At 42.6% G+C, this 24179-nt stretch overlaps 1 protein-coding gene across 1 annotated transcript in view; it reads left to right on the forward strand.

Moving 5' to 3' along the window:
• Window positions 1–24179, forward strand: part of LOC126235350 (uncharacterized) — a 41440-nt gene that overhangs the window by 11503 nt on the left and 5758 nt on the right. The window contains exons 3-4 of the mRNA XM_049944072.1: window positions 9093–9200; window positions 19292–19440. Of these exons, the coding sequence (XP_049800029.1) occupies window positions 9093–9200; window positions 19292–19440 (257 nt within the window). The remainder of the gene's footprint in view (window positions 1–9092; window positions 9201–19291; window positions 19441–24179) is intronic.

The raw sequence follows: 24179 nt of genomic DNA on the forward strand, positions 1-24179 counted from the left end.
TATTATGGAAATGGAAGAGGATGTAGATGAAGAGGAAATGGTAGATAAGATACTGCGTGAAGAGTTTGACAGAGCACTGAAAGACCTGAGTCGAAACAAGGCCTCGGGAGTAGACAACATTCCATTAGAACTACTGGCGGCCTTGGGAGAGCCAGTCATGACAAAACTCTACCATCTGATGAGCAAGATGTATGAGACAGGCGAAATACCCTCAGACTTCAAGCAGAATATAATAATTCCAATCCAAAAGAAAGCAGGTGTTGTCAGATGTGAAAATACCGAACTATCATTTTAATAATAAATCACAGTTACAAAATACTAACGCGAATTCTTTACAGACGAATGGAAAAACTGGTAGAAGCCGACGTCGGGGAAGATCAGTTTGGATTCCGTAGAAATGTTGGAACACGTGAAGCAATACTAACCTTACGACTTATGTTAGAAGAAAGATTAAGAAAAGGCAAACCTACGTTTATAGCATTTGTAGACTTAGAGAAAGCTTTTGACAATGTTAACTGGAATACTCTCTTTCAAATTCTGAAGATGGCAGGGGTAAAATACAGGGAGCGAAAGGCTATTTACAATTTGTACAGAAACCAGATGGCAGTTATAAGAGTCGAGGGACATGAAAGGGAAGCAGTGGTTGGGAAGGGAGTGAGGCAGGGTTGTAGCCTATCCCTGATGTTATTCAATCTGTATATTGAGCAAGCAGTAAAGGAAACAAAAGAAAAAAATTCGGAGTAGGTATTTTAAATTCGGAAGAAATAAAAACCTTGAGGTTCGCCGATGACATTGTAATTCTGTCAGAGACAGCAAAGGACTTGGAAGAGCAGTTGAACGGAATGGATAGTGTCTTGAAAGGAGGATATAAGAAGAACATCAACAAAAGCAAAACGAGGATAATGGAATGTAGTCAAATTAAATGGGATGATGCTGAGGGAATTAGATTAGGAAATGAGACACTGAAAGTAGTAAAGGAGTTTTGCTATTTAGGGAGTAAAATAACTAATGATGGCCGTGGAGAGAGGATATAAAATGTAGACTGGCAATGGGAAGGAAAGCGTTTCTGAAGAAGAGAAATTTGTTAACATCGAGTATAGATTTAAGTGTCAGGAAGTCGTTTCTGAAAGTATTTGTATGGAGTGTAGTCATGTATGGAAGTGAAACATGGACGATAAATAGTTTGGGCAAGAAGAGAATAGAAGCTTTCGAAATGTGGTGCTACAGAAGAATGCTGAAGATTAGATGGGTAGATCACATAACTAATGAAGAGGTATTGAATAGAATTGGGGAGAAGAGGAGTTTGTGGCACAACTTGACAAAAAGAAGGGACCGGTAGGTAGGACAATGTTTTGAGGCATCAAGGGACCACAAATTTAGCATTGGAGGGCAGCGTGCAGGATAAAACTCATAGAGGGAGACCAAGAGATGAATACACTAAGCAGATTCAGAAGGATGTAGGTTGCAGTAAGTACTGGGAGATGAAGGAGCTTGCACAGGATAGAGTAGCATGGAGAGCTGCATCAAAGCAGTCTCAGGACTGAAGACTACAACAACAACAACATGAATCAGTTTTCATTAGCTACAGTAATAGTTCAATTTTCTTTCTGATAAGTGGAGAATATGATGGGGACCCATAAACTAGTATAGTTGCACTAATCAACACACTCTGATTATTGCAGTAGAAAGAACTAATTCAAAAAGCTAATCATTCACTTCACTTGGAGTAATTCATAATTTACTTCGCAAGACAATAAAACACAACACTGGGCTTAATTAACTCCAAAAAAGGAACCATTTATGATAGCAATCAAAACCACACTATTTTTATAATGAGCTTAATTTATTTGCCTTTTTATCACCTGTGAAGCAGGTATTCTAGACAATGGTATTTACACAATCTTGCACTGTAATCCTACAAAACTATATTTTGTAATAAACTAAGGATACTTTAGCTAAAACCTATCGAATTTCACTTTTGTGGTTTTAGCTTTTACTTTTGCTACTCCTTTTATATTAGGCCAAAAAATCACTTTTAAACACTTGAATGCAAGATTTGTTCATTTAAATCAGGATACTCGGTTTTAGTAGCACTGAGGTGAGGACCCTGCATAGGTGATTATTATTATTAAAACCACCCGCAAATTAACTGGTCCATACACTTATACATTACTGAAAGTATGAAGTTAGTGGGTAGCAGTAGTGAAGATTGATGTCAAGCGACATGGCAGCTAACTGTAGTCACGGCTCTTGATGTTCGAATGCTCTATAAAGTCTCTTATTGGCGTCGGATTTTCAACATATTAGAGCCATTCCTTTATGCCGAAAATACCCAATAATATCCAGATCAATATCCGAGGCAAATCCTTTGTAAAGCAGCTTCCATTTGCCTCTCTTAGCACCGCTGAAGTGTGCCGTGCTACGCCTAGCCACATACTGCGTACCGTTCACACAAAGGAGGCGCTCAGTTCGACCGCAAAAACCACCTTTTACATCGCGCCATTCCACTTCCGTTGTGGAGGGGGGGGGGGGGTTACCCTACAGCTTTTACATGTTACAAGTGTGTGTCAAATCTTAGGGGACTTAACTGCTAAGGTTATCAGTTCCTACGTTACAAGTATGAACCAGCTTTCAATAAACATTTTCTTTTTATGAACATACACATATTATAATAATTTATAATTTTAACTTATCCTTTTGCCTTTTTCCTATATACATTACAAAACTTTAATTTTTTTTGCTATAGCTCAAGGACTTCAAATAACAAAGAACACACGCTCCATAATTGCGGATAGACAGTTACATAAAATAAACCGACTTCTAATCGATATAAGTGGTATACCCTTCCCCAAATCAACCAACCAACCACACAATGCTGTGTTTTCTAAACTGCTTTAGGGGGATCTCACCCTAACCACGAAAAACACCCATATCGTAACACATCCCCTTTACTTCACTGTGTGCATTACACATGTTGGCAAGTAATGTATTACAGCAATCGGGAAACCCAAACCCTTCCATCGCATTGCCACAGCGTATAGCGTGGTTCATCATTCCAAATCAAGCGTTTCCAGTCATCAGCTGTCCAGTCACTTCGCTCTTTACACCACTTCAAGCGTCACTTGGCATTGACTAAAGAAATTTGTGAGGATTATGAGGAGCTCCTCGATCACTGAACGCCATTCTTTTTAACTCCATACGCACAGTCATTGTGCTAGTTCGACTGCTCGTGGCACTTAGGAAATCAAGATTGATTCCTCCCGCTGATTTCATGCGATTTTTTACAACCACCATATAAAGTGTCGCAGTGCACTCAGAATTGACGGAGGGGAGTCCATAAAAACCCTATATCGTAAAATTAGGGGACACTAGTTGACAATGGAGGAATGCAACATCTGTACACACCTTACCGGCGATGCACCGTTGAAGCAGCTCGTAGTTAAGAAATGCTCTTACATGTAGGTGCCACTGCGGTAGTGCTCCGACCTGTTAAATAGAATGGCCGGAAACGTTCCACGAGAAGCGGCACAAAATACATGAAGTTTTGGAGAGGTTCGTGTTTTAGAATGATATGTGGCCGCTGTGCTCCCCCTATTACGTTTTTTTATTTTTCCTCTTAAATAAAACGTAGCCTCATTATTGAACACCAAAGGTGAAAGGCAACAACGCTGAAGCGCCAAAGAAACTGGTATAGGCACGCGTAATCAAATACAGAGAAATGTAAACAGGCAGAAGACGGCGCTGCAGTCGGCAACGCCTATATAACAAGTGTCTGGCGTAGTTGGTAGATCGGTTACTGTGCTACAATGGCAGGTTATCAAGATTTAAATGAGTTTGAACGTGGTGCCATAACCGGCGCACGAGCTATGGGACACAGCATCTCCGAGATAGAGATGAAGAGGGGATTTTCCCGTATGATCATTTCACGAATGTACCATGAATATCGGGAATCCGGTAAAACATTAAATCTCCGACATCGCTGCGGCCGGAAAAAGATATTGCCAAGAACGGGATCAACGACGACTGAAGAGAATCGTTTAGCGCGACAGAACAACAGCCCTTCCGCAAATTTCTGCAGATTTCAATGCTGGACCATCAAAAAGTGTCAGTGGGCGAACCGTTCAACAAAACATCATCGATGTGGGCTTCCGGAGCTGAGGGCCCACTCGTGTGCCCTTGATGACTGCACGACACAAAGCTTTACGCTTCGCCTGTGCCCTTCAACGCCGACGTTGGAGTGTTGATGACTCGAAATATGTTGCGTGGTCGGACAAGTCTCGTTTCAAATTGTATCGAGCGAATGGACGTGTACGGGTATGGAGACTGTCCAAGTTAGTGGAGGGTGATGTGGGACCTCTGATACGTCTAGGTGACACGTACGTAATAATCCTGTCTGATCACCTGCATAAATTCGTGTCCAATGTGCATTCCGACAAACTTGGGCAATTCCAGCAGTACAATGTGACATCCCACATGTCCAGAATTGCTACAGAGTGGCTCCAGGAACACTCTTCTGAGTTTAAACACTTCCACTGGCAACCAAACTCCCCAGACATGAACATTATTGAGCGTATCTGGAATGCCTTGCAAGGTGCTGTTCAGAAAAGATCTCCACCCCTCGTACTCTTACGGACATATGGACAGTGCTGCAGGTTTTCTGATGTAGGTTTCCTCCAGCAGTACTTCAGACATTAGTAGAGTCCATGCCACGTCGTGTCGCGGCACTTCTGCGTGCTCGCGGGGGTTCTACACGATGCTAACAAGGGAACCTCCCCATCGCACCCCCTCAGATTTAGTTATAAGTTGGCACAGTGGATAGGCCTTGAAAAACTGAACACAGATCAATCGAGAAAACAGGAAGAAGTTGTGTGGAACTATGAAAAAAATTAGTAAAATATACAAACTGATTAGTCCATGCGATGAAATGCAACATCAAGGACTACGGGACTCGAGGAGCGCCGTGGTCCCGTGGTTAGCGTGAGTAGCTGCGAAATGAGAGGTTCTAGGTTCAAGTCTTCCCTCTACTGCAAATTTTAGTATCTTTATTTTCGCAAAGTTATGATCTGTCCGTTCGTTTATTGACGTCTCTGTTCACTGTAATAAGTTTAGTGTCTGTGTTTTGCGACCGCACCGCAAAACCGTGCGATTAGTAGACGAAAGGACGTGCCTCTCCAATGGGAACCGAAAACATTTGATCGCAAGGTTATAGGTCAACCGATTCCTCCACAGGAAAACACGTGTGATATATTCTATACGATACTGGTGACGGCATGTGCGTCACATGACAGGAATATGTTGTCTACCCACCTAACTTGTACACTTGGCGAATGGGTAAAAAGATTCTTCTACCTTGCCCGATTTAGGTTTTCTTGTGGATGTGATAATCACTCCCAAAAATTGATGAAAATATAAGCGTTTGTTACATAAACTGAAAATAAAAAGTTAAAGATTTCCCCCGTTTCTTTTTGTAACCATTTATATTTATTTAAATATATTAACAACGATACATTTAAAAAAAAGGACATTTTATTCTGTTAACCCCTATTATATTCCTAGTGATGGTTAATATTACTGTCATTTTATATGTTTTCGTTTTTATATTTTCCTTTTTCGTTTTTCCCTTATTGTTTGTTCCTTAAACCCTTTTACATGGCCATTTGTCGTTTTTTTTTTTTTTTTTTTTTTTGAGGGGGTTAGACATTGCAGGACAGGCATAACAGTTTATATTTGGCATCGATGCATTGATTTTGAGTTTATGTTTCTGTATGTGATGCACTTGTGGTGCCACAGGCACATTGTGTATTCTGGTTTGATCTCTTCCTCTAGTTACACTGTTAAGTGGGACAGTATGAGTGAGGGAACGTCACCATTATAGGTGGAGCAGAAGTGGAAGAAACTTTTTTTTTACATATACTACATGATATACCTAAATTGAAGAATAGAGAAAATTTTGTCATATTACATAAGAGAAGCAGAAAGGATAGTGTGAGTAATCAATAGAATTTTATAGGCACAAAGTAAAGGAAATCATTTTAAAAAAATATCTAATAATAATAATGCATAGTTGGCACTTGGGTAGGTTTAAACCAAGGACCTCTCGTTCCGCGGCTGCTAACGCTAACCACGGGACCACGGCACTCCTGAGCTCACGTGAGCCTTGATGTTGCCTATCATAGGCATGGACTACTCAGTTTGTATATTTTGCATATTTTTTTCATAGTTCCACACAACTTCTTCCTGTTTTCTCGATTGATCTGTGTTCAGTTTTTCAAGGCCTATCCACTGTGCCAACTTATAACTAAATCTGAGGGGGGTGCGATGGGGAGGTTTCCTTGTAAGTATGTGCACCAGTTTCTTTGGCTCTTCAGTGTATCGAGCTCCATGTCCACAGCGAGAATGAATTCTCTGTTTCAATTGGGACCTGTCTTATTCGAAACTCAAATGTCGCCACATAACACGGCGTATAAAGACGTGCAGAATGGCTAATTTTCGGCTGGCACAACGAATAGACGTCTGTGGAGTACCTGCAGAACTGTTGGATGCGGTCTACATCTTGAACGAGCACATGGGGGACTTCTGCGGATTTACATAAACGAGTCGTGCCTTGAAAATGCCAGATGCAATCTTCGAATGCTTTGAGCTGTTGCGGCGCAGTGTCGTATTGTCGATGGACTTACAAAGTTATTTTGCTTATAAAGTTTGAAGTAGTATGATAGGGGACGTGAAGAGCTTGTTTGCTTAACGGGTATAAAACTCTCGCATGTGCCACTTTCCGGCAAAATTTCCGCTTCTGTATGACGCTTTAGATCAGAGTTACGTCACACTTTCCTTTCCGAAGGACTTTCCAAAGAACGAGATACAGCCTGGTGTTCTCGAACCACAGTAAGTCTCGCCTCATGATATTCAATGGATTCTTAAGAGCTTATAGTTCTTAGCCTTTTAGCCGTTATGGTTTATTCAAAATGATAAGCTTTTTATGCGTAAACGAAACTAAATCAAAATGTAATGAGCAAGCACACAAATCACAAAGCGAGCTTAATATATTAGTTTTTCCTAGCAACAAACCTGTCGAAAGAAGCAAAGCAATGTCAATGAGTTTTTAATACAGCAAAGTAAATTCGCTGTTAATTTACATTCATAAAGAAAGGACTGCGGCGCTTAATTCTGTGAATGACGTCTGTGAATGAGATAATGAAACTAACAGCGCCATCTATAGGTTCTTTGATGCACTACACTGTGATGATTAAACATCAGAATTAGTAAGCTGACCAGATGATTTCCGATAAAACTTTAAATTACGATATCTTTTTTACTGTGTCCCAATATTGATGAAATAAAGCCTGTACGTTACTCCAAGCTACAGTCAAGTTACTTGTGAAAACCCCATGAAAATACCGTCTTTTGATTTTGTAGATCAACTTGTTCAACAAACACAGACATGGCAGTTTTACAGTTTTATTATTATATGTAAATAGATAATGATATAGACATTAAGTTGGTCCCTAAGGAATGGCCTAACTAAAATCAATCACTAATTAGTTGATGCATAATGCGTTCTATAACCTTAACAGAATTCCATTAATACACTCTAGACGTGGTTTCTTAAGACCCAAGTCGATCTATCTAAACAACACGTCGTTGGCATCAATAACAATTGTCTGCCATCTTCTTGGCATTTCCTATGCCCCTGATTTTACCATTTCATTATTTCATCACTCGTTATGATATTTTTGAGATTTGCTCACAGTCTCACAGGTTTCACGGCTTATAGTCAAGCTACCTTCTGTCCAACGTTAAGTAGCCATGAACACATTGCGCAAACGCCACAAAATTGATACGCCAGTCATTTACATTCATTTGGGATCTGTTGATTAAAATTTCATCCCTGTACGAGCTTATTTTGAGTGGTGCAAAAGTTATTGCTACACATGAAGAATGGTGTGAGTACGTGAAGGCCATTCGATAAGTGTGACGTTATTGCGACTTTACCAGTGGTAGCATCACAGCACGCCTATAAGTAGATGCACGAGCAGCTTATCGACATCTTCCTGTCTTCGACAAACGTCGAATCACCGGCATGAGGGACATGAGAGCACCATACCGAAAGACGACACAGACCATTGGCTGGAGTGTAATGATTGCAGAGCGAGTTGTGGCGAGATGAAATCAGAAAAACAGTGTGGCGCGAAGCCTACAAACGGGTCGTTCCAGGAGCCGCAGGATTCTTCGACCGGCTATGACGACTATATGGATGGCGACAGTTGAAATCTGAGCTGATGTTAGAGGCCGGGTGTCGCCACGATCCGTTGGGAACAGATTACTCGAAACTAGATGGATATTTCGAGATACATCTACCACTGACACAGAGCCGTAGTCAACAGAGACTTACGTGGCATAGAGCCAGAGTGAACTGGGGTACTGAATGGCATTATGTGGTGTTCAGGGATGAATATCGCTTCTGATCGTGGCCGTCATTTCGACGTCAATAAATCCGCAGACGATGTGGTGGAAGATCTCAGGAGGCAGCAATTCTTGTGACCCATAGCTCTAACACTCCTGTAATAATTGTATAGGGAGCTGTTGGAAATAATCTGGTAATTTTTGAAGTAAGGCTGAACGCTCGCCAGTACGTGGTAAGAGTGGTAGACTTTGCTGTCACACCTGTCATTACCAGGACGCCAATTTTTTTTTCTATTCCGGCAGGGTAATGCAAGCCCCTACACTACAGTTCGCATGACAAGCTCCTTGAGGCATGAAACCCAGCCCCCTCATTTGTCAGCCATAGAGCATGCCTGGGATGTGGGAAGCCTACAGCCATCGATTTTCATGAAGCTCAGGCCTCAAGGTCACATACGGTGGCTGTTTGCTTCCATGCCACAACGAATATAAAAGCGTACTGATAACCGTGGTGGGTCACACGTCATGCTAATGGACATCAGTTACGAATGGGATGAAAGGTGGATTATTTAACACTCGTTTTTTCATGAAAAGCTCCACAAGCTTTGATATCGGACTGGTGTTTCTTGGCGTAACTCTTTCCATTACTATCAGTGCAGAACCGTGTTGGTGCTCTGAGTGTACTCCTTTTGCAGGGTGAGGCAATGGTGCGCCGTTCTCGAGACCCGAGGTACGCTTGGCTGGCCCGCCGCCAGAGGTTCTCAGCAAGCGACACGGCGCGTCTGCGTGAAGTCGCCAGCAAGGTAAGTGTTGACCAAAGTACTCTGAACCGGGTAATACTCGCAAACTCCCACCAGGTGTGCACGCGTTCTGTTGTGGGGTAGATAATACATGTCACGGAGACTTCTGTGGTGTTGATTCGTCTTGTGTGTCTCCTAGATCAACTTAAGGCCAAAACAGATTAGGAGTCGAGATACACAGGAGGAATTGTGACCACATCGCTTCGTCTATCAGTGAGCAGAGGATTCGCAGTGGTGATGGCCGAACTGTGAATATAGATTATAACACTTTTCGCTTCAAATGTGGGACGGAGTGGCGATGGAGAGGGCCAAAAATGAGCCATCAAGGTGCCGACATGTACTAGTAACTTCTTATAATAAACAAAAATCGTCTGGATCACAACTTTTAATTTTCAGACCACCGATTTCAGTCTGCGTTGCAGATCGTCTTTAGGTGTGTAAAACAGTTGTGTAAAACAATTTTTACACAACTGTTGATAAACTGCACTCTGCGGCACCAGACCTACACTATGTGATCAAAAGTGTCCGGACACCCCCAAAAACATACGTTTTCCATATTGGGTGCATTGCGCTGCCACCTACTGCCAAGTACTCCATATCAGCGACCTCAGTAGTCATTAGACGTCGTGAGAGAGTAGAATGGGGCGCTCCGCCGAACTCACGGACTTCGAACGTGGTCAGTTGATTGGATGTCACTTGTCTCATAAGTCAGTACGCGAGATTTCCACACTCCTAAATATCCCTAGTGTAGCAACCCTTTTCTCTATCCCGACTTCCGTATCTTGCATGAAAGTAGGAGTGTTAATTTATCTATACATTGACTGGTACTGAGGGATTTTGTTTTATCCCGGCTAGTTCTTAAATTAACCCCAGTGAGTCACTACACGTATTGTCTTCCCAGTTTTCAAGGAAAAAATCATAAGTAAATTAATACTAGTGTTTTCAATAGATTCTCGTTCACTTGTTTCAGTTACTAGTCTGTAGTTTATTCTTGGTGAAAATCACGTAACCTAATTATTTATGAACCTAAATCGAAGTAAAATTCAAGACGAATAGTCAGTTTCAAATTGACACGTTATTTTATTCAACAATAATTATTAATAAATCAGTTCATTCACACGATCGCATTCAAAGGGGTTCTTTGAATAAGTATCTAATCTGGAATCCCGTCAATATCAGAGATACTAAACAATGTTCTGTCACTTTCGATAAAAAGATTGTTCCCGTTTAATATCCATAAACTGTCACGAACTATGATTAGTAGTCGCGTGAAGTAAAGCTTTTCTACTATCACAATACAGTGTCGCAAAACACAGACACTAAACTTATTACAGTGAACAGAGACGTCAATGAACGAACGGACATATCATAACTGCAAAAATAAAGAAATTAAACTTTTCACTCGAGGGAGGACTTGAACCCACGACCTCTGATTCCATAGTTGCTCACGCTACCCACAGGACCACGGAGCTTTTCAGCTGGTACGCACCTTAATGTTGCCTATCTTGAGCATGGACTGTATATTTTGCTTATTTTTTTCATAGTTCCACACAACTTCTTCCTGTTTTCTCGATTGATCTGTGTTCATTTTTTCAAGGCCTATCCACTGTGCCAACTTATAACTAAATCTGAGGTGGGTGCGATGGGGAGGTTCCCTTGTAAGAGTGAAATGGGCATGTAGCCAATGGTGCAGTGCCAGTGTGTTGCGTAGTGTAATGCATCCCGATACCTTCTTCATCAAGCGGATGGGAGGGTGCGAATCCGTTTTCTCCCAGGGGACAGCTCCTTCAAACCTGTACTGTAAACATGCAAGGCACCATGAGACAGCTGTGGAGTATCGTCTATGTGTACTCCTTCATGATAATCATTTTTACCAATGTCAGTGGCATTTTTCATCAAGATAATGCGCCATTTCACAATCCGAAGAGCGTGATAGGGTGCTTCGAGGAACACAGTGGCGAGATCCAATTGATGTGCTGGCCCCAACTCGCCAGATATGAAACTGATCGAACACATCTAGGCTGTGAAAGAACATGGCGTCAGAGCTCATCGCCCTCCTCCCCGGAATTAACGGGAATTGGATGACTTGTATGTGCAGATGTGATGGTAGCGTCCTCTTGCGACCAGCCAAGGCCCCATGCCATGACGCGTCGCCGCTGTTATACGTACCAAAGGTGGACATACCGGCTATTAGGTAGGTTGTCATAATGTTCTGGCTGATCAGTGTGTATATTTACGTGAATGTGTATTATAGGGACACTGGAGAGATAGAAACCCAAAGAATGCGAAGTGGGATGCCTGGGACGAAAGTGGACAGATGAAACATGGAGGTACTAGGGAGAATGGTGCGCGTCAGATTTCTGTGGAAAACCTTTGTAAGTAGAAGGGAAAGTTTAGTAAGACACCTATTACAGTATTAAGGAGTCTGGAATGAGCTGCAGATGAACAGAATTGTAGTGGCACACTGTGATGGCACATTGACGATCCTTTGTCCACAAAATACACGCAGCGCCAACGTGCTGTACATACGGTCCGTAGATAACGAGTACACGCATGGCCAACCAAACAACAGTCTCACACGTACCGCAGGAGTAGGCAGAGTGCATCACTAATGTAGAGATAGGAAGTCGCTGTAGCAAGCGTAAAACACAGTACGTAAGCGTCCGATGTGAAGTAGCACAGCTCTGCAAAAACCTGTGTGCAGTCTTCACGAACAGCCCACGCATATATCTGACTGTCCGTGGGTCGGCATTAAATCGTACTGTAATGCGATGGGGATCGGACGTTACCTTGGCTGGTGGTTGGCAGACTGAGATCAGGATAGCATAGACCATTGCCCTATGACGTGGCGGCTTGGTGAGTGGATGCCCGTCTAATGTCCGCCGGCCTTGGTAAAACATTATTTACTGTTCACTGTTCAACAATACACAGATGATCTGAAGACGTTTCAGGCTGCCGGTCCTGGCGGGGCAGCTGCAGCTGGTGGTCACTGAGATGTGTGCTGACCAGCTCACTACTCACAGCCACGGGGGCGGCGGCGGCAGCGGTACCATTTACGGTGACATCACATGGTCACATGGTTGTTGACTACGCAGAGCTAACACACGCAATCGCCAGCTCTTCCCAGGGCTCCTAACAGCTTCGGAAGTAAGTGATCACGGCTTGCATGACCACGCTGTAGGCTGTACAAAGAAAAAAGCAGCCACCGGCAGCAGAGTCCGTCCACTGGAGCAGGACGTGGGCAGTTGAGACTAAGCCCCCGCGATGACAGAAGAGCCGGCCGGTGTGGCCGAGCGGTTCTAGGCGCTTCAGTCTGCCTCGGGCATGGATGTGTGTGATGTCCTTAGGTTAGTTAGATTTAAGTAGTTCTAAGTTCTAGGGGACTGATGACCGCAGATGTTAAGTCCAATAGTGCTCAGAGCCATTTGAACCATCTTTTTTAATGACAGAAGAGGGGCTGCACGTCCTCGGTCGGGAACCAGAGATCCTCAGGGCGGTAGGGCGAACAGCGACAGGTGTTATTGTACGGTCCTCAACCGGCCCACCGATCGAAGACGCCTAAGTCCTCCCCATCGGATTCAACATATATGGGGACGCTGGGGCTAACAACATCTAAGTTCCCAGGATAGGACTTGATGCTGCATAGAAGACTGCAGACACTTAGATGAGCAGATAGTAAACCGACATAGGTCCCTTCTCCAGGCTGGTCAGCTGATGACTGGAGAGAGCAGTGTTTACACAGGACTGGTCCGCGATCGTTACGCCACCGTGAGGCAACAGTGACATCACTCGGGCAGCCTACCTGAACGTCTCCTGATGTCCCAACTATACACTCAGGTGCTGTGGTTTGTGTATTTTGCAGCGTCAGTGTACAAAATACACTGCGCAACAGAATTAAAGGATCACTTTTTTGGAACCCTTTAACTGCCTCCCATTGTGAAGCAAAAACTTGAAATTTCGCTTAAAGGTGCCTGTAGCCTTTCTCTGTAATGGTGCAAATGCGTGGTGCCCTGCGACGTCACCCACGGGAGACGTTTCAGACAGCAAGGTGTCGACACATACAAAAAAAAAAAAAGCCACAGCTCAGAATTTCTTTTGAGGTCTCTGCGAGGTCAGAACCGCGACACTCAGCGTTGAAATGACGCGGTTTTCTTATGGATGGACGATGAGAACACATCAGACACAGCGCCGCTCAGAATCGAGACGATAATACCTCAGGGGGTGACATAAAGGGCATGAGGGTCTTTGATTTACACACATTTCCGCTGTCGAAAACGACAATTCCCAGGGCGATGAGAGACAAGAAGATGTTCTTGGCATCCTTTGACGCTGTGGGCACCCTCGGACGTTTCAACCATTCTCTAAGGACACTGCGGGGCTGTATCCCCATCGTACGTGATAGCACCACTTTGGGGTGCAGTTTTTGCTCTCGTCTACAGATTGAAACCATTAGGGATCGTTCAATACCAATCTATGAGATTTGAATGTGACCCGAAGCAGTAAAGGATACTTACGCTTTTGCAACCCTCCTGTTTTGCGCCTTCTTGTGGGGTGCGACATTAACATGTGCGTGAATAATACGGCAAAGGCGCCTTCTAAGACCACCCCCTCACATGCAGTTCGGTAACACTCTCGATACAACTGCACTGAGCAAGTTACAACTGTACCTGTCAGAAATTTCGATACCAAATCATCCTGGCGGCTTCTCCAGCACCTGAAGGTAGACAAACTGCACCCATGGGTGTCGAAGGAGGTGCCTAACCCTAAGGCGCTAGAGAAACCGCCAGGCTGATTTGATGTCGAAATGTCTGGCACGTACATTTTTAACGTTCTCAACGAAGGTGCGTTGGTGGCACTGAGGCTGTTGCGGAACTGGAGGGTGAGGGGTGTTAAGAGTGACCATTTGCCGTTTCATTCCCGCACATGTTGATGTCTCATTGCCGCGTGAGCATGCAACAGGTGGTTGGCAAACAGGAGGGTTGCAAAAGCATAACTACCATTTACTCCTTCGAATAGCGTTAAAATTACACCGAATGGTTTTGAACGGTCCCTAGTGGTTCCAGTCAGTACACGAGAGCAAAAATTGCGGTCGCGCTGCTCTCCAAAGGGATGCGATCACGTCCTCAGAAGAGTTAAAACGTCAGAGGGTATCAACAGTGTCAAAGGATGTCAAGAACATCTTTCTGTTGCTCATCGTACTGCCAACTGTCGATTTAGACCGCGAAATGCGTGGGAATCAACACCCCGGGGAAAGGGGTGGTTTCACTGAAGCCCTTTCTGCCAATCCCTGAGGCAGTTTCATGTGAATTGTGAGCAGCGGTGTGTCTGGAATTTTCCTCGGCCACTCATAAGAAAACCGCGTGATTTAAACGCTAGGTGTCGAACTTCTGACATCCATCGCAGAGACGTCGAAAGAAGGGGTGAAATTTGGGCAAGAGGGGCTGTGACCACCTTGTCATCGTGTGATACGTCCACGGTATCATCGAGTATAATTGAGGTGAAATTTGGTGCTAATATTACACCATTAACCTACCTTACAGCTCACAGGAAAGTCTGAGCTGTGATCTTTCTTCGCATGTGTCGAAGCCTTGTTGTCTGAAGTGTCGCGCAGTCCGAGGGTGACGTCATAGGTCGCCAAGATTTCGCACCATTAAAAATGGTGGTACCTTTAAGCGAAATTTCAAACTTTTGCTTCCCAAAGGGGACCAATTATGGGCTTTCGAAAAAGTGATCTTTAATTTTGTTGCGCAGTGTAGTTACTCTAGCATCAGACTTACGCTTTCTTACTTAATCGTCCGTGGTCACCGTAATGATAGCACTTCGCTCCCTTTTGACATCGTTATGCTGCACTGGAGTCTCGGACAGTCCAGGGCATACGGTGTGTAACTGTTAGGTCGGTAGTGCAACTTTAGTACCTGCGTTATCAGTGGACTCTCTTTGTAACTCCACCCAGATTTTGAGGCTTGACCCGCTTTCTTCTTCTTCTTGCGTTGCCGAGGAATATCTGAATTTTTACTTGGCTGCACTAAGTGCATTAGTTTGAAGCGCAACAGTATTAATCGTAGTGTGAGAGGGGTATTTCTTCCCGCAGGCAGCGACGCTGCTGAGGCTGGTAGGGATCGAAGGTGAAGAGCCGTCTTATGGCTGTGTCTTTGCCTGTGGAGACTAGAATATGAATGGATGGAGGGTGTCTGATTTAATTAGTGTGTAACTACTGGAACATAAAAGCCTGTATTACACAGTGCCTTTTTTGTATAAATAAACTACTAGTAATGGGTGCGCATGACGTGCCAGTGTATAAATCAGTGATTCCGTGACATCAATGATGAGTTGATATTCACAAGTGTAAAGTTGTAAAATTCCCAGTTTACTGATTGCTGCATCTGGGCTGAAACGGCAATGTATTGAAGCCTCGCTCACTAATGCTATATTAACAAAGTTCGTACTTTTGTGTCTCCTTCAGGGTATAGTCTATGGCGCGCAACCTGTGTACGGGCATCTGGTCTGGCTGTATGTAGCGGGAACAATTTTGATCACCACAGCACTAGACGGGGAGAGGGTGGTGAGTTAATCACTCAGGACATTTTTGGCCCTGAGAAAGATCTCCAGTGCTGACGCTGGTACCAGACTATGTGGCCGCGGGTCCGTCCGGGAGACAATGGAATGAGAAAAGTCCGTACTTCGACCCGGTACAGAACGCGGAACCTCTGCACCCAGTCTAGCGCTCTACCCACTAGACTACGACGGCCAATATATCTACTTGATCTTTATTTTATCTGTGAAATTTATTCGCAACTGTGGAATCTTTCTGACATTAGCTGCATTAGGTATGAAGATATTACCTACTGGTGACACATGAAGACTTGTGCCGGACTGTCACGCGAACCGCGATTTCCTGCTTGCCAAGAGCGGTTGCCTTAACAACTTCGGCTATCCAATCACGCTTCCAGGACTGGCCAAAACTTACATTCGACACACTCTAGCTCGCAACTTTATTTGGAATCGCGCCACGAGGTTTCAAGGAGAAAAACGTATTCATTTCCGAGCGATGGGGTCGTAGAAAGTATGACTCATGGAAGTTTGGGTCGGTCCTGGAAGCGCACTCGGACAGCCGAAGCAGTTGAGGTTACCACTTGCAACAAGTTGGAAATCCTGGTCGGTGTTCCAGTCCGGCATAAATTTTCATGTATCACTAATAGGTAATAACTTCGTACCTTACGCAGCTAATGTCACAACGATCCTGCAATTGGTAATAAATTTCATAAATTTAGTACAACAACAAGATCTTCACCAATGTCTGTTCCTACAGACATTGTTAAAAACATTATTTTATTCTTTGGTTTGTTTCTGTGACACACTGCAGGCTCCATGAGGACTTAATGTTGTTCCACCAGAGTAGAGATCAAATATCTGGATTAAAAAAAGAAAAAAAAGGCACCTCAACATAGAGAGTGTCTAAACTGTGTATCAATAAGAACGCAAATAGATAACGAGGTTTTTAGAAATACGGTTCTTTGACGATCTTTAGCACATAGATAACAAGATAGATCATGTATAGCCTTGCAGATGCAGTGTGTTGTTTTTGTATGCATATATTTCAGGCAGTAAATAAAGTTTGGTTATTGACACTCTCTGCTATCATAACTGGGTTCCTTAATGCTGTTGCTATATTCCGACTTTTAGTAACGCGGACGGATACCCATAACCTTTCGCTTCACCATTCAGTACCGGACTGAGTGATGTAGCGTTATATTGACGTTTTGTCTAGTGTGAGCAAAACACCAGCTGACGGTGACATTCCCTTTCTTTCTACCGACGTCCAATACAAATCGTTCTTCACTAAAAAATATGGGTGTCAAATTGCACAGCTCACATCTCTCTGCAGACATGCGATTTTAGTGCTGTCTCGTGAAAACATACGCTTGTGGCAAGCCAGTTTCACAAGGGCATCTTACGGACTTGCCCTTTGAATAATACACTAACCAGAAAAAAAATCGCTTTTGGAGATAAGAAAATTTCAAAGTGTTAGTTAGTACATAATATTTCTAGATAATTATAAGGGTCGACAATAGCTGACAATGTCTGATAATCACAAGGTCTCTGATTCAGTTCTTGTAAGTACCAATTTCTTAAACTTTTATTTAAATTTTATTTTTATTATCAAATTGTGATGTCAGTTAAAAGATATGGCATCGTACTTTTTTTAATAAAGGTAACAGTGTTTCTATTTTAATTACTAATTAGATAAAAGTAGATTAAAATTTGATACAAACATGCAAAATGCTTTATTATTGAAAAGTATATACATCCTAATACTGTTAAATCAGTAGAAATATGCCGGCCGAAGTGGCCGTGCGGTTAAAGGCGCTGCAGTCTGGAACCGCAAGACCGCTACGGTCGCAGGTTCGAATCCTGCCTCGGGCATGGATGTTTGTGATGTCCTTAGGTTAGTTAGGTTTAACTAGTTCTAAGTTCTAGGGGACTAATGACCTCAGCAGTTGAGTCCCATAGTGCTCAGAGCCATTTGAGCCATTTTTTCAGTAGAAATATAAAGGTATTTTATTTAATATTATTGTATTGACAAATGTACTAACAAATATAATTCAGTATTTGTTAATTAACATTTCTGTTTAAAAATAAATATGAGTTTTAAATAAATGGATTTTTAATTTAGCAATTTTTAAATTGGGTTGATTAGTACACAATAATTTCTCCTAGCACCATACAGACTGGTGTCCGCATATAAATTTATAATTGTGATTTTAACAGTTATGGAAATATTTGTAATATTTAAAACGAAAAATGTGGTGGCATGCAACAGAGAATAGTAAGGAGAGGAACTATTCATGCATTAGTAGTTAAGTAGTGGTTCAAATGGCTCTGAGAACTATGGGACTCAACTGCTGTGGTCATAAGTCCCCTAGAACTTAGAACTACTTAAACCTAACTAACCTAAGGACAGCACACAACACCCACCCATCACGAGGCAGAGAAAATCCCTGACCCCGCCGGGAATCGAACCCGGGAACCCGGGCGTGGGAAGCGAGAACGCTACCACACGACCACGAGATGCGGGCAGTTAAGTAGTGTATTAATAAGGAAGTGAACTATTCAGGCATCAGTTAAGATACTACATGTTCCCCATGTTTTTAGTTTTAAATTTAAAAAATATTTTCTTGACTATTAAAAATTCTTGATCACAAATTTTCAGGGCCACCTAAAGTGGGATTAGGAATCTGTATGGGGCTTAAAAACTTGCTATATTAAAATTAATTTTTATTTAAATAATTATTTTCTGATTATTAGTCTCGTGCGCGAAATTTTTCAATCGATTTCTAACATCTTGATGAGAAAAGCGGAATTCACATGACTCAGCCAATATTTTGCTTCCTTCTATGTATATCTTGCGAAAAGACCGTGAAGGTAATAATGAGCGACACTCGAACTCACACGACAGACGTTCTTCCCAGGACTCATTCACGACTGGAACAGGAAAAGAGGGAAATGGAATTGGTACACACATCACCCTCCGCCACACACCACACAGGAATGGCGTTAATATTTCATTGTCATCTAATTCTGACTTTTTTTTTAATTTCAAGTCTCTAGCTCATTATGAAGACTAAAATCAACTGCAGAATTTCTACTGAACAGACAGCCAGACGAGAAAACGACCAAATAAGAACGTGATGACAAAAATAATTTAAAAGAATTCCTGCTGGGGGGTGGACATAGCTGCGTACTGACCACTCTCGTAATATTTTGTACTTCCCGAGTCACGGAAGTTTTCTAACTTTCAAGGAAGATTTTTGAGTTTTTATGAGATCTGCATCGTACTGCTTTAGTATGAAGAGGGCAGAGCAGTTCGTAAGCTCCCCTTGCAGTACAGGAATAATACGCTAGGGGCGCTGCACTAGACACAACTGCCAGTAGTGGTCGACTGGATCAAATAGTTGCTCTCGTAAATTGGCTTAATACAAGACGGATATTTACAGGAAGGCAAAAAACCAATTGAGACAATGAAGATTTTAAAATAAAGCCCAAGGGAAGCGTCGTGCATGGGAGTTCCTCGTGCTGTCTGCTGGCTGTTGCAGATGCCGGAGGAAGCGCTGAGGGACGCCCTGGCGTCTGTGAAGGAGGCAGCCGCAGCCGACACGCTGGACGTCTTCACAGCGGCTGCGGTCATCGACGCCGTGCTGCGGTCCCACGCCAGGGAACACGAGAGTAGCGCCGTGCTGCGCAGGTCAGCGCTTCGCACTGAATTCTTCCATTAGACAAACTGGTTTATACACAGCAGCGAAATTCCAGACTCGCTCATGTAGTGTGACGTCTGTAGCCCTAGGACATCAGATGGGGTACCTTACGTACAAGGAGATTGTACAACTTATCATGTCGAAATTTGCCATGGTTTTTTTTACCACCCGTAGTTAGCGTCACTTAAAATCCCCATGCCAAATTTCAGCTGCCGATACATCCTGGAAGTCGACTAAAAAAATCACAAGATCGCATATTCCTGGCTTGGTGCTTGTAACAAAAGATGGATACCTCTGGATTCACTATTCGTTTTTACGCAGAGCATACCACCCATGATTGGGGATATATGGCCGTTTTGTCATCGTGCAGCGACAATTGAAGTTTTTAATCAAGGATTTGTTAAAAACAGAAGTTAACATTAATTTTTTGCAGCTCTTTCGTTTACTTTCTGGTAAAAGTTTGCAAACACATTGTTATAAACGTAACTCGGGTTCCAAAAATTATTGTATACATTCAGTTCCACCGAAAATGTCATGGGAAATCACATAAATGTTTAGCTACTTGCTGTGGAAGAGTAAAACAGATACCAACTGAATCTGTCAACAGGAAACAGTCGTGAAGATTGTGACGTGTGAAATTATAGTTGAGTTTTTAAACGAACTTTTAGTGGAAAGACTTAAAACCTCGTTAAGACAGAGTATCACTGCCGTCAGGAACTGAAGATAATTATTTTAATGAAAAATTTGCGATTGATAGTGACACATTTGACATACAGCTCTCTCCGAAAGAAAATAATGAACTAATATTTTCTTGTCTAAGAAGGAGCTCTGGGGTATGGAATGAACGAAGGGCAGTTAATATATTCATTAATTTGTATTTGTGGTGCACAAATAATATACGATTTGAGCATTGTATCAATATTTAATTTCCTTGCGATAATTACAAGAAATCTGGGCGTGTTGATCTAGCTGGTAAAGCAGTAGACTCTGGCCGTGGAAGGACCACATTTAATCCTGGATAGGAGTGGACATTTTTCGTCGTTCCATCCTCCTGGAATGACCCCAGGTTCAGTCACGTTGCATTCAAATGAGTACCGGGAATCTTTCCAGGGGGTAAAGGCGGCTGGGGCTATGGGCTCGACACGCTCCCCCCTCTCAGCGCCCCGCCGAAGGAAGGTTGCACTCTACCCTTAGTCAGCCAATAGCCCAGTCAAGGGATTGCTAAACAGACTTACTTTTGTCCTTATTTATGAGATATAAAATTAATTTAACGTGTAGGAAATACTACATTCATTTGTGTATACTCCACAACAATTTGGAGAGAACACTATGGATAAAACATACTTTGTATTTCCCTATGAGTGTCGAATTAAGTTTGGATCGCTTTCAATCGGTAATTAAGCGCACTCATCGTATGGCAACATCGACAAGAGATTACCCTGTGGTGCAACGCGAGAATTCAGGCTTCATGCCAGGTAATTTCATGCGCGGAAACCCATCGGAAAATGTACTTCATAATTAATTTTGAGTTACTTACGGTTCAGAACGGCGGCTGAAATTCTGTAGACTGAATTTTTGCAAAGGTGACTGACTACCAGTGAAAAAAAAATCAAAACAGATTTCGTAAGACAAGACTATTTTCTTGTTAGGCAGAGCAGAAATGAATTAGCACACACCAATCTGGCCTTTTGAACACCCGACTAGTTTCTCCTTTCCCATATAGTTCCACAGTATGGCGGCACACCAAATAATCTTGCAACTTTTTTTTTTTTTTTTTTTGGGGGGGGGGGGGAGGGAGTGGAGGGGATCATCAGTCCTTGACTGGTTTGATTCATCCCATCAGTTTCTTCTCCCCTGACATGTCTCAACATTTCAGAGAGGCAATTACAACCAAATATTTTTTATATACAGCGTGGTCGATTGATCGTGACCGGGCCAAATATCTCACGAAATAAGTGTCAAACTACAAAGAACGAAACTTGTCAAGCTTCAGGGGGAAACCATATGGCGCTATGGTTGGCCCGCTAGATGGCGCTGCCGTAGGTCAGACGGATATCAACTGCGTTTTTTAAAATAGGAACCCCCATTTTTATTACATATTCGTGTAGTACGTAAAGAAATATGACTGTTTTAGTTGGACCACTTTTTGCGCTTTGTGATTGATGGCGCTGTAATAGTCACAAACATATGCCTCACAATTTTAGACGAACAGTTGGTAACAGGTAGGTTTTTTAAATCTAGTGGGCCAACCATAGCGCAATGTGGTTTCCCCCTTCAAGCTACATGAGTTTCGTTCTTTGTATTTTTTTCGTTTAACGCTTATTTAGTGAGATATTTGGCTCGGTCACTATCAATGGACCACCCTGTATATTCCAATCAGTTTCTTCCTACTATTTTTGGCCTTCTATGCCCTCTAGTGCCATGAAAGTTACTCCCTGGTCGTATGATCCTGTTCCTTCTTTCATTTGGTGTTTTCCATACATTCCTTTCCTCGCCGATTCTGCGGTTAACGTTCTCATTTCATGTCAATGTTGTTGATTTTCAGCATCTGTCTGTAAAACATCTCTGCCTCTTCAGTTCTCTACTTTTCCGTTTTTCTTACTGTCCAGACTCACGTCCATACAATGGCATACTATGAACGTACGTTATCATCCATTTTTCTCAAATTGTGGCCTGTATTTGATACTAGTAGATGTCTTTTGCCGAAGAACGTACTTTGTCTGCACTACTCTGCAACAGTTTATCAAAGTGGTAATGTAGTTGAAGATCTGACAAGGGGAGGCCACGACGTTTGGAACGCGGATTTACTGCAAACTTCGCACACTCGTAGTACTCCATGAGGGCAACAAAATCTGTAAGCAGTAGCGCGTACTTCTCAAAGTGTTAGTGAGAAAATCGCAAGATAATTTCGGTCGTCAAATATATACCTGTACGTGGCCATTTTTATCACGAAGCGGCGCAGCCGAGTGGTTAGCGTTCAAGCCCCGTAATCACTGGAGCGATGGATCGAGTCCCGTTCGTCAGTTTTTTTTAAAGATTTCTAACACTGTAATTTTCTTTACTATATATATTACAATTGATATAATGGGAAAAATACATGTAATCGGATAAACTTTTATTAAATTTACAATTTTATTTGGCAGTCTACAAATTTTTACTATCACAAATAATATAATATTCACAACTATCGACTAGTAAACGACCAAACGCATAAAGTGATACTGAAAACGTATGCTTGTCCGTGATTTGAGAAATCCCTTATACCTGGAAGGAGCCCTAAACGACTTGTTACCTCCAAGTTTTGATCGGCACAGACTGATTTCGAAAGATGTACAGTTGATCGTCGCTTTCGACATTACGAGTACAAGTTTCAGGATGGTATTTTTCGTAAAAACACGGAAAACAAAGTTAAACGACACCAGCTGAATAAATGCTATTTTTCCGCATACGCAAAGTCTTTTGAGGTTTTCCTTGGAAAAACAGACCTCGCTAAAATTTTCAAAATCTCTCTTTCAGACGATTGCCTGGAAGTAAACAATGCATAACGCAGCATTTCCTTAAATATCGGCGCTGATAATTGATCATGCAGTGTCGACTGTATTTTAATAGCGTCTTCACGAGAAGCAATTTCTCGTTCTCTTTTGATTAAATACGAACAATTCTGAAGACACGGACAAGCATACATTTTCAGTATCACTTTATGCGTTTGGTCGTTTACTAGTCGATAGTTATGAATATTATATTATTTGTGATAATAAAAATTTGTAGACTGCCAAATAACACTGTAAATTTAATAAAAGTTCATCCGATTACACGTATTTTTCCCATTATATCAATTGTAATACAAACAGTAAAGAAAATTACTTTGCTAGAAACTAAAAAAAAAAAACTGATGAATGGGACTCGATTCATCGGTCCAGCGATTACGGGGCTTGAATGGTAACCACTCGGCTGCCGCCACTTCATGGTAAAAATGGCCACGCACAGGTATATATTTGACGACCTAAATTATCTTGCGATTTTCTCACTAACACTTTGAGAAGTATGCGCTACTGCTTACACATTTTGTTGTCCTCATGGAGTACTACGAGTGTGCGAAGTTTGCAGTAAATCCGCGTTCCAAACGTCGTGGACTCCCCTTGTGAGATACTTGCAAGTTACTCTACGTTTCAAACTTTGTACCGAGCCTGTCTGTAGAGTTTAGGCTATTTCACAAATCCATGTAGGTAAATACCGGGATGGTATCCACGCCCCGCTTCAGATAAAAGCTTACACATGAAAAATTATGTACTGTAGACGCAGACATACGGTGGACACAAATTTTGTACAGGAGGGAATGGTGGCTTCAGGAACGGCGTCCGGTCACGTACCGCCTCAGTCCTTATAAAAATGTCGACCCCACAGAAGGAGTGGGACAAGGCAAAAGACTTAGAAGGCACCAGAGCTTGTAATGGCCGTCGATGTGACGTTCAAGCACGGGATGAACAATGTGAATGACTTCAGCGCATACGAACGCTGCCACAAGTTGTATGCCCGACGCAAGAGACAGTTTCAGAGGTCGTGCCGGCACTGGGCTTATCACGTACCACCATGACAACGGCATACAGAGAGTACCTTCGTTCAGGGAAAGGCACTGCCATCTGGAACCAGAAACATGTTGATGACAAAGGCCACCATCGCATATAGTGGATTGTAACAACGAACAGTCGTAACACTGTGTCGAAAATCA

The sequence above is a fragment of the Schistocerca nitens genome, chromosome 2 (assembly GCF_023898315.1).
Source record: "Schistocerca nitens isolate TAMUIC-IGC-003100 chromosome 2, iqSchNite1.1, whole genome shotgun sequence".
In the NCBI taxonomy this organism is placed as follows: Eukaryota; Metazoa; Arthropoda; class Insecta; order Orthoptera; family Acrididae; genus Schistocerca; species Schistocerca nitens.